Source organism: Hemicordylus capensis, chromosome 3, assembly GCF_027244095.1.
Source record: "Hemicordylus capensis ecotype Gifberg chromosome 3, rHemCap1.1.pri, whole genome shotgun sequence".
NCBI lineage: Eukaryota > Metazoa > Chordata > Lepidosauria > Squamata > Cordylidae > Hemicordylus > Hemicordylus capensis.
In genome coordinates this window covers 351,370,887-351,388,881 of record NC_069659.1, presented here as the reverse complement: position 1 = coordinate 351,388,881, position 17,995 = coordinate 351,370,887, and the positions used below count along the sequence as shown (strand labels likewise).

The 17,995-nt window shown below is 44.0% G+C and overlaps 1 protein-coding gene across 7 annotated transcripts in view; it reads right to left on the bottom strand.

Moving 5' to 3' along the window:
• Positions 1 to 17,995, bottom strand: part of ABCC5 (ATP binding cassette subfamily C member 5) — a 91,229-nt gene that overhangs the window by 59,190 nt on the left and 14,044 nt on the right. Inside the window, exon 1 of one of the 7 annotated variants that reach the window (XM_053309567.1) lies at positions 3,922 to 3,948. The exons of 5 other annotated variants lie outside the window; for them this stretch is intronic. In XM_053309567.1, coding sequence (XP_053165542.1) covers positions 3,922 to 3,933 — 12 coding nt within the window. In that variant the 5' untranslated portion in view covers positions 3,934 to 3,948. Of the gene's footprint in view, positions 1 to 2,879; positions 2,932 to 3,921; positions 3,949 to 17,995 lie in introns of those variants that run through there. One more of the 7 variants, XM_053309566.1, reaches the window with a different exon arrangement.

Genomic DNA, 17,995 nt, shown 5'->3' with positions numbered 1-17,995 from the left:
CTTTGCTCTGCCCGATTTGAAAGTGTTTTACACACACACACACACACACACACACACACACACACACACAGAGGAAACAGTTTCTGCTTTTGTCCTCAAATATATTATCAATCCCCCCTCATCTCACCAACACAACTGTGGAGAGATGCTTGCTGCAAAATGTGAACTTCAGATAATAAAATTTCCAATATTTTCTCAATTTGTGCTTGGTCACTCCAGTCATCATCTATCCCTTCCAGCCTTGTAACTTAGAAGAAATAGATATATTCCTCAACATAAGAACAGCCCTGCGGGATCAGGCCCAAGCCCACAGGCCATACGTGAGGGCATGCCCTTTCTCCTGCTGTTGCTCCCCTGAAACTGGTATTGAGAGGCATCGTGCCTCTGCGGCTAGAGGTAGCCCACAGCCACCAGACTAGTAGCCATTGATAGATTTGTCCTCCATGAATTTGTTTAAGCCCCTTTTAAACCCATCCAAGCTGGTGGCCATAACCACATCTCATGGCACAGTGCATTAATTATGCACTGTGCAAAAGAGTACCTCCTCTTGTCGGTCCTAAATTTCCCGACCTTCAGTTTCATGAGGTGACCCCTGGTTCTAGTGTTCTGAGAGGGAGGAAAATTTCTCTGTCCACCCTCTCCACTCCATGCATAGTTTTATACACCTCAATCATGTCTCCCCTTAGTCACCTCTTTTACAAAGTAAAAAGCTTCAGATGCTGTAGCCTAGCCTCATAAGTTAGGTGCTCCAGGCCCCCAATAATCTTCATTGCCCTCTTCTGCACCTTTTCCAGTCCTATAATATCCTTCTTAAGGATACTGACCAAGGATATTGACCAAAGCTGGTGACCAAAGCTGTACACAGTACTCCAGATGCGGCCGCACCATAGATTTGTATAAGGGCATAGTAATATTAGGAGTTTTATTTTCAGTCCCCTTCCTAATGATCCCTAGCATGGAATTGGCCTTTTTCACATCTGCTGCGCACTGAGTCGACATTTTCAATTAGCTTTCTTCTACAACCCCAAGATCTCTCTCCTGTTCAGTCACTGACAGCTCAGATCCCATAAGTGTATGGAAGGACAGGTTTCCTACCTGTAACTGAAGTTCTTCAAGTGGTCTTCTGTGCATTCACACTTGGGTTATATGCCTGCACAAAGACCAGATTCCAGAAACTTCCATAGCTTCACCATAAAAGGAAAAAAGAACAGCAAACCTAGTTTCCCCTATAGGACCATACCTCACTCTACCTCAGTCAAGGAGACCACCGCAACTGAAGACCAGAGAGATAAGGATAGGCTGCTGCAGGGAGGTAGGACAGGAAGTGTGAATGCACAGAAGACCACTCGAAGAACTGCAGTTACAGGTAGGAAACCTGCCCTCTTTCTTCGAGTTCTCTGTGCAGCACACTTGGAATCATAGCAAGCTGTCCTTACCTAGATGGAGGGAGCAGCCTATTGAGAGACTGACTGGAGAACCCCAAATGCAGCCTGCAACCTGGACTGAACATCCAAGCGTCCCCTTGGCCCTCAGAAGAGGAATCTGAACCCTGTGGGTGTTCCACTTGGGCAGAGTCAGGGGAGGTACCATATTGTGACTGGATAGGTAACAAGCAAATTGGACTAGGTGCCAGTGACTGGGGAAGCCACATGTGTTTTGTTTTGTTTTTCATTTTGTGCTTCTTTGGCTGTTGAGCCTCTGCTTCCGCTAGTGTTGGAGATTTGGTATTGCATTTTTTCTTCTTAGCTGGCTCCTCCCCTGCCACCATCTTGGTTTTTTTGTGCTTCTTAAGAGCCTGCCCCATCAAACCCAACACCTGGTCTGATCTTAAAAGCGCTGTCGGTACCGATGCCTCCTGCTCAATACACAGCTTCTTGGCCTGAGGCTTAGCCTGGTGTGAGCCTGTCGGCTTCGGGATCGGCTGCTTCTGAGCCGGAGGAAATGTTGTAGGCAGTCCCACCCTGCATGTTTGGTGTCCCTCCCAGCAACATTGAGCCCAACAGTGCTCCTGGGCTAACAGTCGATATCAGGCCCAGGGGACAGTGGTCCCTCTAATTTTTTTCATCTCTGTGCGGAATGAGTTTTGATCTGGGCGGCAGTATCAAGGCACTGTGTGAGTACATTCATTCAGAGTGGGGCCTTCCTAATTCAACCTGAGCCGGATGTAAAATTAACTGAGCAGACATCAGAAAACTTTTGAGTGTGTGCATGCCTTAGAGGGAGCAGTGCCACGGGAGCAGTTTGCAGCGGGGCCCCACTCTGGGTAACAACAGCGGAAGGCACCGAGGGTTGCAGGACAGTCACGGGGTGCAGCAGGGTGGTGATTAGTCCCAAGGCAGCCTCCGTCCCGGGCGTGCCTGGCGCAGACTACCCAAGGTTAGTTTTGGAAGGGTGAGTCCGCATAATGCTTGCTCCTGTTGCAGTGCTCCCCAGCTTAGCCGCAGTATTGGAAGCTTTCAGGGGGCTACTGTTGGCTTCCATCTTACTAGCCTGGAGAGCTCACTCCCAAAGGAGGGCCCCCAGACAGAAAGCTCTGTTATGCCTGGCCTGTTTAGTGAATCCCTGGCAGACCACGCAGGCTTCCACTCTATGGGCTTCTCCAAGGCATGGAAGGCACTTTGTGTGCCCATCAGAAGTAGGAATTTTAGCAGCACAGTCAATGCAATGTTTTAAAGTAATTTTTGTTGCTGTGGCCATAAAAAAAACAACGGCCCAATGGCCTGCCGAGCCTAATATTCCCTTGGAAGAATAGCGGTGGGGGGGGGGGAAGGGGGAGACAAGAGAGAAAACCATGCGCAAGATGTAAAGAAAGAAATACTGAGAAATAAGAAAGGAAGGAAAATAACGAGAAAAATTAACCAGATATCAAGCAAATATGCCTGATTTAGAATAGGTGATGCCTGAGGCATGTTCCAGGATGCTACTCCAGCGGCTGTTGACAAAAGACTGAGGTAGAGTGGAGTATGATCCTATAGAGGGAGCTAGGTTTCCCGCTCTTTTTTTCCTTTTATGGTGAAGCTATGGAAGGTTCCAGAATCTAGTCCCATGTCAAGTTGGGGTTTTTTGCCCCAATGTGCATCACTTTACAACTGCTTACATTGAACTGCATTTGCCATTTTGTCACCCATTCCCCCAGTTTGGAGACATCTTTTTGCAGCTCCTCACAATCTGCTATGGATTTCACTACCCTAAATAGTTTAGTGTTATCTGCAAATTTGGCTACTTTGCTGCTTACCCCAACTTCTCAAAACAGGTGGTAAGTATTTGAAGGAGGGAGAGGGGGTTCTTGTACTGTCAAGAATGTTTAGAGCCCAGCTGTAAGTTGGGCAAGGATCATTCCTCATGAGCAAGGGCCTATGATGAGCAAGAGCAAGGGCCTATGATGCATCCTCTCAATGTCGTCCAGCAGGGCTTTTCCGGATGGTGCAGGGGCTTTTGAAATTTGACCCCAAGCAAGATGTATTAGAACCCGCAGTAGAACACTGCCCAGCACTTAATGCCTCCTTGAGAAAGGGAGTGGTCCTAGCTCTATTGAAGGAAGCTATTTTTTGACCACTCCCCACTCCTAAAAGAAACACAGTCTGGTCTGAGAGGATGTAAACAACTATAGGCCTGTGGCAAATATTCCCTTCCTGAGAAAGGTCCTTGAGCGTGTAGTGGTTCCAGACACTCTTGGACGAAACTGACTATCTAGATCTATTTCAATCAGACTTCATGTCCAGCTTTGGAACAGAACTACTTTGGTTGCCCAGTGCAATGACCTGTGCAGAGAGAGGGAGAGACAGGGGGAGAGCAACCCTGTTAATTATCTTGGATCTCTCAAAGGCTTTTCAAAAGGATACCATTGACCATGGTATCCTTTTGGATAGGCTGGCCGAGTTGGGTGTAGGAGGCACTGCCTGGAGAGGATTCCGTTCCTACCTTGAGGCCCATTCCCTAAGGGTGCTGCTGGGGGATTACTGCTTAACCCCTTCTTAGTTGTGCTATGAGGTTCCACAGGGTTCCATTCTTTCCCCTATGCTATTTAACATCTACATGAAACTGCTGGGAGAGGTCATTCGGAGATTTGGCCTGAGGTATCATCAATATGCGGACGATACTCTGTTGTATCTCTTTTTCATCAGACACAGGTGAGGTGGCAACTGTCCTGAATTAGTGCCTGGATGCAGTAATGGAATGGGGGAGGGTGAACAAGCTGAGACTCAATCCGGACAAGACAGATGTACTGCTGGGTGGTGGTTCCTCTGCCTGGGTGAATGATGTTTAGCCTGTTCTAGATGGGGTTGCACTCCCCTGAAGGACTAGGTTTGCAGTCTGGGAATGCTCATTGATCCAGCACTGTTGCTCGAGGCTCAAGTGAACTCCATGGCTTGGAGCACCTTTTATCAGCTTCAGCGGATACACCAACTGTGAGCTTACCTGGATAGAGATAGCTTGGCCACAGTTACTCATGCTCTGCTAAGATTACTACATTGTATGTGGGGCTGCCTTTGCAAACCGTCTGGAAACTGCAGCTGGTACAAAACAGGGCTACAAGATTAACAACTGGGATTGTACGTTTTGAGTATATCACGCCAGTACTTCATCAGCTGCACTGGCTCCCAGTTCAAAGTGCTGGTTTAAACCTTTAAAGCCCTAAATGGTTTGGGATCGGGTTACCTGAGAGAGCTCCTTGCCCACATCTCCCAACCTTAAGATATTCTTCAGAAGCCCTCCTCCAAATGCCTCTGCCAAACGAAGTGAAAGCAGGTATCTACTAGGTAGAGGGCCTTTTCAGTGGTTGCACCACGTTTATGAAATAGCCTCCCCAGTGAGGTTTGCCTGGCTTCATCATTTTGTTCTTTTAGAGGCCAGGTAAACATGTTTTTGTTCATTCAGACCTTTTAAATTTTGATTTTTAAATTTAATTTTAAAACTGACTTTAAGAGTTTTTAAAATTGCTTTGTATTGTATTTTGCATTTTCTTTTTTCCCCTTTTAGTCTGTTATGATTTAATGTGTAGTGTGTTTTTAGTTTGTGTTTTAATGCTGTGTTCTGAGCTGCCCAGAGACTAATTTGTTATTGGGCAGCTAACAAAGTATTATTATGGTCACAACAGGCTTAGTGAAGTAGGATGCTCTCAAAACAAAAAGTAGCAGAGTTCAGTGAGCTCCAAGAGTAATACAGCCACTAGCAGCCCCTGAAGCCAAGTCTGGAAGAGGGCTTTTGAAGCAATCAACCCCTCCCTTAACCTAAAGAGCGAACCGGAAGTGAACCCTGTCCTGTCAGGCAGTAACCTCCAAGGATCAGCCACTCAGCACACAGTGACTGGGACCTAGAGGGGCCTTGAGGCACAAAATGAAGAGATTCTTGTTCAGTTGGAGCCAGGCAGGGAAAGCAACAGGTTGGCTGGTCAAACCATGGCAGCAACCAGGAATTCTGAAGGGGCCTGAAGTCTCTACCATGGATTTGGTAAGTTCAGGGAAGAAGTCAGGACTTGGCTTCAGAGAAAGGTTTAGCCAGGGAACCATGTGTTAGGTAGCTGGCATCAGATTTCTTTATTTTAGTGCTTTGCAGATCCTTACAACTGGTCTATTGTCTTTTATTTTGTAACGTAACTTTCTAAGAAACCCTAAACCTGAGCCCTTTTATCCAATTAGGGCTCTGTAGAAGTCTCTGTATCCTGTAAAGTTGCTTTTAAAGGTTCCTTACAACTGGGAGTGTTTTCTTTTGTATTTTCTTGCATTAATGTTCTATGCAACTGAGTAATCAAGATCTATAAAGTGTGCCACTCCAAATACCAGTGGAGTGTTCTTTGGAAGTAATCTTGTAAAGTACTGAGTGTTTGCTGTTACCTGTAACTGAAGCTGAGAGAAAGCTTCAGACTGAAGCAGTCTGTAGTATTTTGAATAAAGGTTGTTTTTTCTTTTTGGTCCTTTACAATTTTCCACCCTTTGAGTGGATTTTCAACTCAGGAAAGGGGGAGGGGCTCCAAAAGCATTTTACTGTGGTGCCTCAAGTTAGATTGCTCAGCAGCACACTACCACGTTTTTCTCCTCAAGCGTAGGCTACACATCGCAAGTTCCCTGGACATTTACCCAAATCCAGGGGGGGCAAACTCTGTAATAATTTGGGTGTGATGACAGTGATTACCAGAGGGACAGCCTTTGTTGAGCAAACATGGAGGGAATGAATCAGCAATTTTCTTTCCGCCACATGGACCTGCTCTGCCATTCATTAGTTGCTATGTGTTACTGTTTCAGAAGTATGATGTTAACAAGCAAACACCTCTTTCTTGTTTTCTGGTATGATGCACATTTTGAATAGAGCAAACTGTCTGTGTGGTATAGAGACAGGAGTGCTGCAAGGTCCAAATACAGACGGCCCAGGTTCAAATCACTATTCAGGTTGCTTCCAACTTACTAGTGGCCTTGGGCAGCCCATTCTCCCCCAAATTGCCTGCTACACAACCAAAGCACCATTCTTGAGCTCCCTGAAGGAAAAGTAGGATACAGATGCAAAACCAACCACCTTTCTCTACATGCTTTCCACTACCCAGCCCCAGTTCAGTGTCAGGTGTTATAGCAACAGATTCGATAGAATATGAATATGACATATCTATATACCGCTTTTCAACACAAGTTCCCAAAGAAGTTTACATAGCTATAAATAGCTAAATAAATAAAATGGCTCCCCGTTGCTAAAGGGTTCACAATAAAAAGAAACCTAAGAGAGACACCGGCAACAGCCACGGGGGATGGATAGGGCCAGTTGCTGGGGATGGATAGGGCCAGTTGCTCTCCCCCTGCTCAGTAAAGAGAATTGCCAATTTTAAAATGTGTCTCTTTGCTCAGTTAGCAGGGGATAGAAGGCCCTGTTGGTGCAAACAATGTCTAGCTTCCTGGCCAGTATACTCTCATCAGGCAATTAACCAAAAATCACCCCTTTGCCCAATTCCTTTCAAATAATTCAGGTAGCTTCCTTGCCCACCCTAGGAACTACCAGCCACCACACTGCACTCTACGACACCCCTTTCCCCCCGACGTGAAGCTATACATTTGCTTCAATCCTCATTATTCTCTATGAGGAATTCCAAAATACTTTAAAAATTCACCAATAATCAGAGGAGTTTCCAATTGCCTTGGGATTTTTTGGGTGGTAGGCACCCCTGCCTGTCTACCACCCACCCCACTTTTGTGCCCCTAGGTGCTCCACAATAGGGGATATGGACTGGTTCGGGTCCCATTATACTCAATGAGAAAAATAATTAAAAATATTTCAAATATTCATAAAAAAATCATAGGGGTGTCTGATTGCTTCAGGGTTTGCATGGTTGTTGGCACCCATGGGTGCTCCACAATAAGGAATAATGGCCTGGTTCGAATCCCATTATATCCTATGAGAAAAAAATAAAAATATTTTTCAAAAATTCATAAAAAATCGTACGAGTGTCCGATTGCTTTGGGGTTTGGGTGACAGGTACCCCTGGGTGACAGCTACCATCCTAGCTACTTTTTGAGATCCGAACCAGTTTGGTTCGGATCCGAACCGGTTCAGATCCGAACCGAACCAGGGGGTGGTCTGGACAAAACCAAAACCAAACCACCCCCTCCCGGTTCGGACCCGAACCGAACCGGGAGAACCGGTTTTATGCACATCCCTAGTTTTATCACATTTTAGATTTTGCCTTCTGTGATTTTGAAGTCTGCCTTACTACACTTTGCAACACTGCTTCAGTATCTCTTTCCATTTCTTCAAGGAAAACAGTCTACATAGTCAGGGATGGATGGAGTTACTGCTCTCCCTGTTATATGCCTCAGTTTCATTCCCCCAACTGGCTACATAATGCAGACTCTTATTTATGAAGTTATTTTAAGGTATGCTTCATAACTCTTTCTCCAATCACACTTGCAACTGCTTACCAACTTGAGAGGTAGAGGATTTGCTGCCATTTTACAACTAGGAAATCCAACATGCAGTACAGCTCTCGTGCACAATTATAAAATTGGCAAAGTTTAACACTGAGCATTTGATCAGTAAGTATTTGAGATCAAGTGGTAGAGTACACCAGTCAAATCCGAACATGTCAGAACACGCCCATGCTAACTAGGCTACGAGCCACCTTTTAAAATGGTGGTTCTTTGGTTGGTGGATAGCAACTGTTCTTATTCATCCCAGCACCCTGCTCAATGGCTGCTACTAACATCGTGTGTGTGTGAGTGTGTGTGTGTGTGTGAGTGTGTGTGTGTGTGTGTGTGAGTGTGTGTGTGTGAGAGAGAGAGAGAGAATATGAATTATTAGCTCCTTAGAGTACAGGGAAGCATTTTCTCATTCCTATTGCTATGTAAACCACTCCGAACTTGTTGCCATCATGATAAAATTGTTTGACCAGAAACACTATTGAATGGTTGCTTTTTCATTCAATTAAAAAAAAGTATTCAAAACCTTTATGGCCCTGCCATTATCACTGTATCAGTCTCCCTGCTACAGAAGGAAGCTGTCATCTTACATCTTCATCTATAGCCCAGTTTAGACACAAATGTGACTTGGAATAGCACAGCCTCAAGTGAATGACTCAAGCCCTGATTAACTTTTCAAAAACATGCTCCGGTTTGTCTCGAAGCTCCCCCGAGACATCATAATTGAAAATCCTATCATCCTCTGTAATCCCACACACGCTGCTATTACATGTGATTTGAAAATCACAAGGCCTTTATATGGTAGCTGTTCATTTTTCTGAAGCCATGAAGTAAGGAGGGGGAGGAGCAGCACACACACACACACACACTCGAGACATAAAGCCATGCGTGCATACACACACACTGGCTCAGCATTAGAGAGAAAAGCAGACACAGGCTGTTAACCTTTGCTCACCTAGATATTGCTTCCATATAGGAAAGGGGCTTTGCATACTTCAGTTAAATGCCTGATAGGGATGTAACAAGCCTGCAATATGTTCAACAAGTCTAGAATGTCTTCTAGGAAGTTTGGTTTTGCTTTTTGTTCTCTGCCAAAAGAATTTAAGCCCGCAGAGACATCTTTGTTACAGGAACTATACCAATCTATTAAATAAAGAAAGTTACTTGATCGAGGAGAGGGAGATCTCTCATTAGAGATGCAGACCGTGGCAGTGTCCCTATGATTGACTGATTAAATGTTGTCAAGTCGGTGTCGACTCTTAGCAACCACATAGATAGATTCTCTCCAGGATGATCTGTCTTCAACCTCGCCTTTAAGGTCTCTCAGTGGTGAGAGAGACCTTTAAGGTCTCTCAGTGTCCATATAGCACTTGGCTATAAACAATTTTCACCTGTGGGATTTGTAAACAAAGCAAGCTCAACCTTTTAGTTGGTCATTTGCAGACTCATCTCCTATGCTAGTTTCAGACATAGGGTCTGAAACAATATCAAGGAACTTTTGTACTTGTAAAGTGCTGCACCTCAGTCCTTAAAGGCCATGAGGGCACCATGCACAGCTGCCACAAAGCCACTTTCCAGTGCCCTTTCTTCAAAGAATAGAAAATAATTAATGCTGGTATGTATAAGTACACTGTTCCCTCTAAGAGGGATTCCCAGATGATGTTGACTACAACTCCCAGAATCTCCAGCTGCAGTGGCTTTTGCTTGGGGGTTATGGGAGTTGGACACAACAACATCTGGGAATCCCTCTTAGAGGGAACACTGGTACGGTATACTACTCCTATGGCCTTCAAGCAACAAAAAGCTCCTCAGTCAACTAGGCCTGGTATGACACTGGTAGACAAATAATTATTTGTAATCCACTTGCAAGGGTTAGGAAGGTAAGAGAGAAAAAGCTGACTATGCAAAAAGAAAGATAATCTGCCACAAAATTTCTTCCAGTATGGTCTGTAAGAAAACACAGAAGCCTGCAAAAGCAAACATCTTCCAGTTCTAGAACTAAATAAAGATTTCTTAGCCTTGACAAAAACATTAACTGGTGTAAGACATATAATAGAGCAATGTATTTTCCACATTGTAAAGCACAAAATGGTACATCAAGAACAAAGAAACCAGACGGATCTTAGGTTGAACAGAAGTCTTTTTTGCCTCTGCATGGCCAACTTTCTTCCCTTACTTCAACAGAAGACTTGAAAATGCCAAGTGGCCCAGACAACCAGAAGGTAATGTCGGCACCTAAGGATTTTAGACATCATTCTGTAAAATCTTTTTCATGCAATATATATCATCTCTGGATGATAGTGAAAGACAGATTCAAATTCTGGAGAGGCTTTAAAAGTCTATCAGAATGAGAATGTAGTCTGAAGACATTGTTGTGGTGTTCTCTGTGCCAAATTTCAGGCAGATTGGACAGATGGTTTGGATGTTTATGACCAATACACTGTTCAGGGCTTATAATGGTAGAATGTAGTTTTTAATATTTCAGCTTAACAATACAGTACCTCTATAATAAGATACAGACTTCCAGGGCTGTTTCACCACATCTAGCCACTCCATCCTTATATTTGCTTTAACATCCAGTCTGCTGAAAAGTTCTGGAGAACTCAACTGCTTGCTTAAGACTATATCATTTCCATTGGTCCCAAGATATTGCTTTTAACACAGGAGTTCTTGATTTTATAGCCTACATTATACATACATAATATGAACCAAATTAAGTACGGCTGTAGCAACACATAGGGATGCCTCAATGGCATAGTTTGCAATGATTTCATTCACCCCGATTCAAGATGGCAAACGCATGAATGTTTGGGGTGCAAGTGGGCCAATGTGTGAACCATCTAACCGATCGGAACCAAATTTGCTACAATTGAAGTGACACATAGGGATGCATCAATGGTGTAGTTTGTGATGTCATCCACCCCAATTCAACATAGGGGATGTGTGAAGACATAAGGCTGAAGTGGGCTAACTTGTTAGGATGGTATCATGACTCCTACCAGAGCCAGAGGAGCAGGGGCGTGTTCACTGGAGTTGAATCCTTATCTGTAAGGGATTTACAATAGGTTGCCACCATCCACTTCATTTTGATGTGTGAAAACCCCATATAAGTTTCTGGGGGGGAGGGGGTAAAGTGGCAAAACCCTCCCCAAAAGGGCTAAGCAGTCCTAGGCCTTCCAAGGCATGTGACTAAAGCCAACCCAAAAGGAAGAGTACCACGCTTCACCAGCAAGGGTTTAGTTATTAAAAGAAAAACAAGATTATGCTATAATATCAGTTGTCTCTTCATAAAGCAGATTGTAAGAAAGAGAGAGTTGTCATTAAACCTGACAACTCAGATTCCAAGTGATACAAAAAAGAAAAGAATACAAGTTCCCTCACCAGTCTAACTGAACTGGTCCTAACGTAATACTTATAGGCTGCAGCCTTCCCATTTCCCCAGGAACTCTCACCCACTGCTTCTTCAGAGCCCTCCTGGGACAGAACTAAGCTAACAAAGCTTTCTCTTCTTCAATAGGTGGCTGTGTGGATAGTTCCCGCCCAGTCCTCAGGATTGGTCCTTTGGTTTTGAATTTCCTGGGCTTCCCTCCCATCCCCAATTAGGAAAAGCCTAGACTGCCAGCAGTTGCTCTGAGTGAGGCCTAGTCCTCCCCCAAAGCCCTACCATCACTACAGATGGTAATTAGTAATTAAGATTATAGTGAAAGGGTAAGTAGGCAGTTTAGTTCTTACCAGAACAACTTGTTCCAAGAATGCATGCTTGCCACCTAGACATACCCCCTTCCTCTCATAACTGCAAACTACATGTTTCATATTTATTTCTCTTGGATGTTATTGCTTGTTTTTACTCTTTTTTAGAAGTCTTCTTTCTTCCCTCACTTATACCTCACCTCATCTCTTTTGAATATTTAAGTTCTGTCAGCTGCAATTTAGAAACCAATCTGATTTCTCCTCCTTGGCACAGAGCTACCAGAAATTTCAAATAGTGTAATAGGATTTGGCACCAAGTTACTTGCTCTCCTCTTAGTCATAGAATTAAAAGTTTCTGGCTCACTAATTGTATCTGCAGTTGAGGGTAACACAGCCAACAGCAATGAGCTCGCCAAAAACCCAGGAAAATTTAAGCATCTTAGATGTTATGTAGGCAGTTCAACAAATCAGAGTTTGGGAGTCATGTAAGGTAACTTGTCAGGACATCAGGAAGTTCCTTAATTATTTAGAAATAAAAAGAGCAGCGAATAATGCATTAAGAGGCTGCCACATCTCAGTGCACAGATTCTTAAGTTTGCTTTAACATTTGTCAAACAATCAAAGCTCATGGGATTCTGGTATCATGGATGTTTCAATGCTTGTTTGAGAGTTTATTTCAGATTGCTACAATGCCCAAATTTACAGGCTATCGTCAGCATACACTTTACCACAAGTGGAAACAGCAATCAAACCTCTCCCCCACCTACCATCTCCAACTTTATACTCACTAATGCTACTCCCAGATCTCCAGCAACCTGCTCCTCAAAGGCCCCAGCAGACAAGATCAACTCAAGATCAACTTGGGGAGTAACAGCAGGAGAGAGGGCATGCCTTCAACTCCTGCCTGTGGCTTCTAGTGGCATCTGGTGGGCCACTGTGTGAAACAGGATGCTGGACTAGATGGGCATTCTTGGGCCTGATCCAGCAGGGCTGTTCTTATGTTCATCTTTTACAGGTATGCAAATATGCTGAAATAGTTTTGTCCTTGCAGAATCTCTTTTTGTACTGCAGAATTTGAACCCATGCAAAACATTTAAAAGGCTTGGCTGCAACATCTTATTTATTTATTCGTTACATTTATAAACCGCCGCATCCAAAGGCTCTGGGCAGTGTGCAACAAATTTTAAAACACATCATTTAAGACACAGTGCTAAAAACAATATAAAAACAATATTAAAAACCAATTAAAACCATTTAAAACCAATTAAAATACTTTAAACACCATTTAAAAACCTTGGAAGGTTTATGTATGTTCTTGAAGAACATTTCACTTAAAGGATAAGGAATTAAAGATGCTCACTGTTTCAACAACTTGGTTTTCTAAATGTTTGTTTTTACTTTCTGCCAAGGCCCTTCAGTACCAAGACCACTAGCACTTTCATGCAGCAAACAGTTTAACACTTATATTTCTCAGTGATGATCTCAACCAGGTCCGAATTGTCAATGAATGCAGGGACTGAAACCCGTGTCTAACAAAGAGGTTCATGCACTCATGAACCAATCAAGTGTGTGTGATCTTTAAGAAACAAAAGGTGGAATGGCTGGTCAAGAGGGTACTGAATGGGTGAACTCAAAAGCTTTATCCGAGACTGGGACATCTCTTCCTGGGAGAGTTTGCAGCCCCAAAATGAGCTGTTTTGGTAACCCCAGACTGCCTTCCACCATCGAGAACATCCAGAGACTAGACCAGTGTTTCTCATACTGGTTATGGACCGGTACATTATTTATGTGCAGTTTCCTGGACCAGCAGTTAGTAAGGGGGTCACCTCCCTCACCCCCAGGCACACACCACCACCCCCTGCAAAAAGCCAATTTCAGGCAGCTCTCTGGAGCCCATTTCCAGGCAGCCATCACTGCTGGATAACGTTCATTTCGAGGAAGTAAAATGAACGTTATCCAGCAGTGAAGGCTGCCTGGGAATGAGCTCTGCAGAGTTCCTGCCAGCCCCTGCCAGCCCCAAATTGTTTCTTGGGGGGGGGGTAATTTTTATTAGTGAGGCCTCACGGATCGGTACCCAACACCTTGTGGACCAGTGCTTGAGAAACACTGGATTAGACTGCATAGTGGCTGAAGTGTAGTGGACAGAAGAGAAGAGTGAGAAACACATGATCTGACTGCCAAATGGCTGCTGGCTTGGCTGGAAAAGGGAAGGCAAAAGCTCTCAATAGGAGAAGAGAGACAATAAAAAGTTTGAAAGGGGCAGTTAGAAACAGAGGTTGGTGCAACAAGAATTTAAGAAACACATTCTAGTTAAATAAGCTCTAGAGGTGACATAATGCACAACCAGGCAACATATAGCAACAGAAGGAGCAAGCATTACCACCACTTTGGGGGTGCACAACAGCCTTCAACAATATTTAGAGTGCCTAAAACCTGCTCAAGAGCTCTACAATTGAAGAAGAACCTACATATGAAGAAAATAGAGGGAAATGAAAACAAGAAGCAAGGTACAAAGCTAGAAGCAAGAAGGTACAGGGGGGAAATCAGCTAGAGAACAAAGAATGCAAGTTTAGGGCACTGCAAATATAGGGAGTGGTGAATTCCAGTATTCAAGTGCTCCAATAGATAGGTACAGGAACAAACTAGGAGGAGATAGAGTTTACCCCAGCTAGCTGAGCAGAGAGTTACCTCTTAAAGTAGGGATTCTCTTCTATTTATCAAGAGGAGAGAAACTGTCCATACACAACACCCGGACAGTGTCTTTGGTAGTTGCTGTTGCTAGTGTCTACTTTGTGTTTCTTTTTAGATTGTGAGCTCTTTTGGTACAGGAAACTATCTTATTCATTTTTATGTAAAAATTAAGTGTTATATAAATACTCATAATAAGTAACTTAAAAATCTGTACCAGCAGAATGAAGAGGAAGAAGAAAAAATGAAGTTATGTGGGAAAGGCATGAGAAGGGAAAGAATTAGACTTAAAATAAGCAGCCTACACTGAATGCAAAGAGAATGCAGCAGAGAAGGAAGTAGCAAAAAGGAAAGATATGATTGGTGTGGTGGATGGAAAGAACAAGCTAAGTGGAGTGACAAAGCAAATAACAGAAACAAGAAGGTAGAAATAAGAAGCAGGGTGATAAACCAGATACGAGGATGTTCAGAGCTAAAACAGACAACTAGAGCAAGTACAGTGGAAAGAAGAGATAAAATTTAAGATGAGATTGAAGTGACAGGACTTCACTGTTGAAATCTGAAGAGAGAGAGAGAGAGGAAGAGATAAGAACTAAAAATGATTTTCAAATGACATTTTGGCGAATCTACTTTGTAAGTAGATGTATACCACCTGCAAGGTGGGATGTCAGATTCAGGTTTCATAACAGAAGTCTTGCTAGAATACATCTAGTTTCCAACAGCATCCAGCGAGATGCTTCAAGGAAGCTAACCAGCAAGGTAAGAGGGTAGCTGCCCTCCCTTGTTTGCAACCCCCTTAACTGGTGCTCAGTGGCATACCCCTGAGCCTAGGGGTTCCATTTAGCTACCATGGCTGGTAACCATCAATAGATCTTTGCTCCATGAATTTGTTTAATTCTTTTAAAGTGATCCAAAAAAAAAGGTCATCACCTACTCTGGCAGTGAATCCCATGCATTAATTGGAAGTACTGTTGTGTTTGTGTGTTGTGCTTGTGTATTGTGAAGTACGTTTTTTTGTCAATCAACTGCCTACTTTTGTCGGGTGACTACTAGTTCTAGTATTATGAAAGGAATCCATTTTCTCCACACCATCTGTAAATTTTGATTTTTAAATTTAATTTTCTTAGCTGACTTTTAAGATGTTTTTCAATTGTTTTGTATTGTATTTTGGTGTGTGCATGGTGATTTTATGTTTTGTTTGTTTTTACTTGATGTTTTAGTGCTGTGTTGTGAGTCGCCCAGAGAACAATATGTTATGGGGTAGCTAACAAATAAAGTTTAATTTTATTTGATTGATTGATTGATTGATTGATTGATATACCACCCTTCCAAAAATGGCTCCTTAAGGCGGTTTACATCAAAATAAAAAAACAATTAAAATCAAAACTATAAAAACAGCATAAAACAATTAGTTTTATTGTTAAAATATTTAAATTTAAAATATTTAAATAGTTAAAAACCCTGGAGAACCAGGCCAAACAATTACAGCAGTTAACAAATTTTTACAATCAATTAAAATCCCTGGAAGTCCAGGCCAAACAGATAGGTTTAAAGGTCTCTCCTGAAGGCCAGCAATAAATCCAGATTACGGATTTCTGCCGGGAGTACATTCCACAGCACCAGGGCAGCTACAGAGAAGCCCCGCCTCTGAGTCACCACGAGACAAACCAGTGGTAACCGGAGACGGACCTCCTCAGATGACCTTAACGTATGGTGGGGATGATGTAGAAGAACGCACTTTCTAAGATAACTAGGACCTAAGCTGTTTAGGGTTTAAAGGTAATAACCAGCACTTTGTATTCTGCCTAGAAACACATCAGCAGCCAGTGTAACTGTTTCAAAACAGGCATAATATGGTCTCTCCGGGTTGCCCCAGAGACCAATCTGGCTGCTGCATTTTGAACTAACTGAAGTTTCCGAACTACGTACAAAGGCAGCCCCACATCATCCTCTTCTCATCATCCTTATTACTATTATTATTAGTTTTGAACACCTCTATCAAGTCTCTAGTTAATTGTCATTTTTCTAACCTAAAGCAGCCCCAAACGCTTTCATGGGAAAAGAGCTCCAGTTTCTTGATCAGTTTCGTTGCCCTTTTCTGTACCTTTTCCAGCTCTACAATATCATTTTTGAGATAGGGTGATCAGAACTGTCTTTATATATATCTTTTTCTAAGGCATACCCATCACTAATCCCATGCGTAGCAGCTCTTGTGAGAGTTCGCGAGCAGCTGCCTGAATAGCAATGGGGGGGGGAGGGAAGATATATATCACACACACACACACACACACGTGCGCATACACTAGTCAACCCTCACAGAGCATCTGTGTCAACCCTCACAGAGCATCTGTGTGTTCTTTGTGGGCCTGCTGTTCCCCACCTCCAGCCCCACTCTATTTTGCCCCCCACTCTCTTGCCCCCCACTCTCTTGCCCCTCTCCCCCCTGCCCCACTCTCTCTCTTGCCCCCCTCCCACCACAGTCAGGTCATTCTTACCCGGGCAGCGGGCTGAAAAGTTTCCCTCCCATCCTGGCTTCCAATACCTCCGGCGGCCAGGCCTGGCCGCCACCTCTTCCATATCTGGGAAGGCCAGGCCAGGCCGTCCCGCCACCTCTGGCTCCCACTTGGTCAGGCCGCCACCGCCTCTCATACTTGGGACAGACTGGCGAGGCCGGGACAGACTGGCGAGGCCAGGCCACCCTGCCACCTCCCGCCAGATCGGGCCGCCGCTGCCGCCTCTTCCATACCTGGGACGTCCTGGACAGGACAGGCCGTCCCACCGCCTCCGAGCAGCCAGCCGAGGCCATGTCCTCTGTCCGTTTTGTGGCCCGCCCCCACCACCGCAATTTTTTCTTTCCCCTCAACTCTCGCAATGTGTCGCGAGAGTTCCACAGCCAAATCCAGGAGGACACACACCAGCTAAAAGAATTAGATAGATAGATAGATAGATAGATAGATAGATAGATAGATAGATAGATAGACAGACAGACAGACAGACAGACAGGAATACTGTGTACTAGCTGGGCCGGGCACAGAGCATCTGCTCCTTTAGTTTGCCCACTGCTGCTTTCTCTCCCCACACCCGCCACTGCTTTCTCCCCTCACCCCTGCCACTGCCTTTTTGTCTGCCTGCTCACCTCCTTCGCCAGCCATCGTCTTCACCCACCCACCAGCCGTTATCTCTCCACCCCCGCGGCCTTCTGCCCTTTTGCCCCGTCATTTTCTTTGGCTGGTGGGCATGGGGGGGAGAAAGCGGCAGCAGGCGAACTAGAGGAGCAGATGCTCTGCGCCTGGCCAGTACACAGTATTCCAAATGTAGCCACACCATCCATCTGTATGAAGGCATTACAATACTAGCAGTTTAAATCCCCCAGCCCCAGTACACACACACAGTGCACACACACGCACACATACTATATTTTTATTTAGACACATATTTATACTGCCCCATACGCAAGTCCCTGGGCGGTTCACAATCTAAAAAACAACAATTAAAATATTAACACAATTAAAACAGTTTAAAATACAGATTAAAAAGCTTTAAAACTATAAACTTAAAAGCCTGACTAAACAGGTATGTTTTAAGGTCCCTAAAAACATCCAGAAGAGGATGTTCTCTAATTTTGTTATGAAGTGTGTTGAAACTCCTGGGGCAACCGTAGAAAAGGCCCAGTTTTTATTTTATTTATTTGATTTGATTTATATACCGCCCTTCCAAAA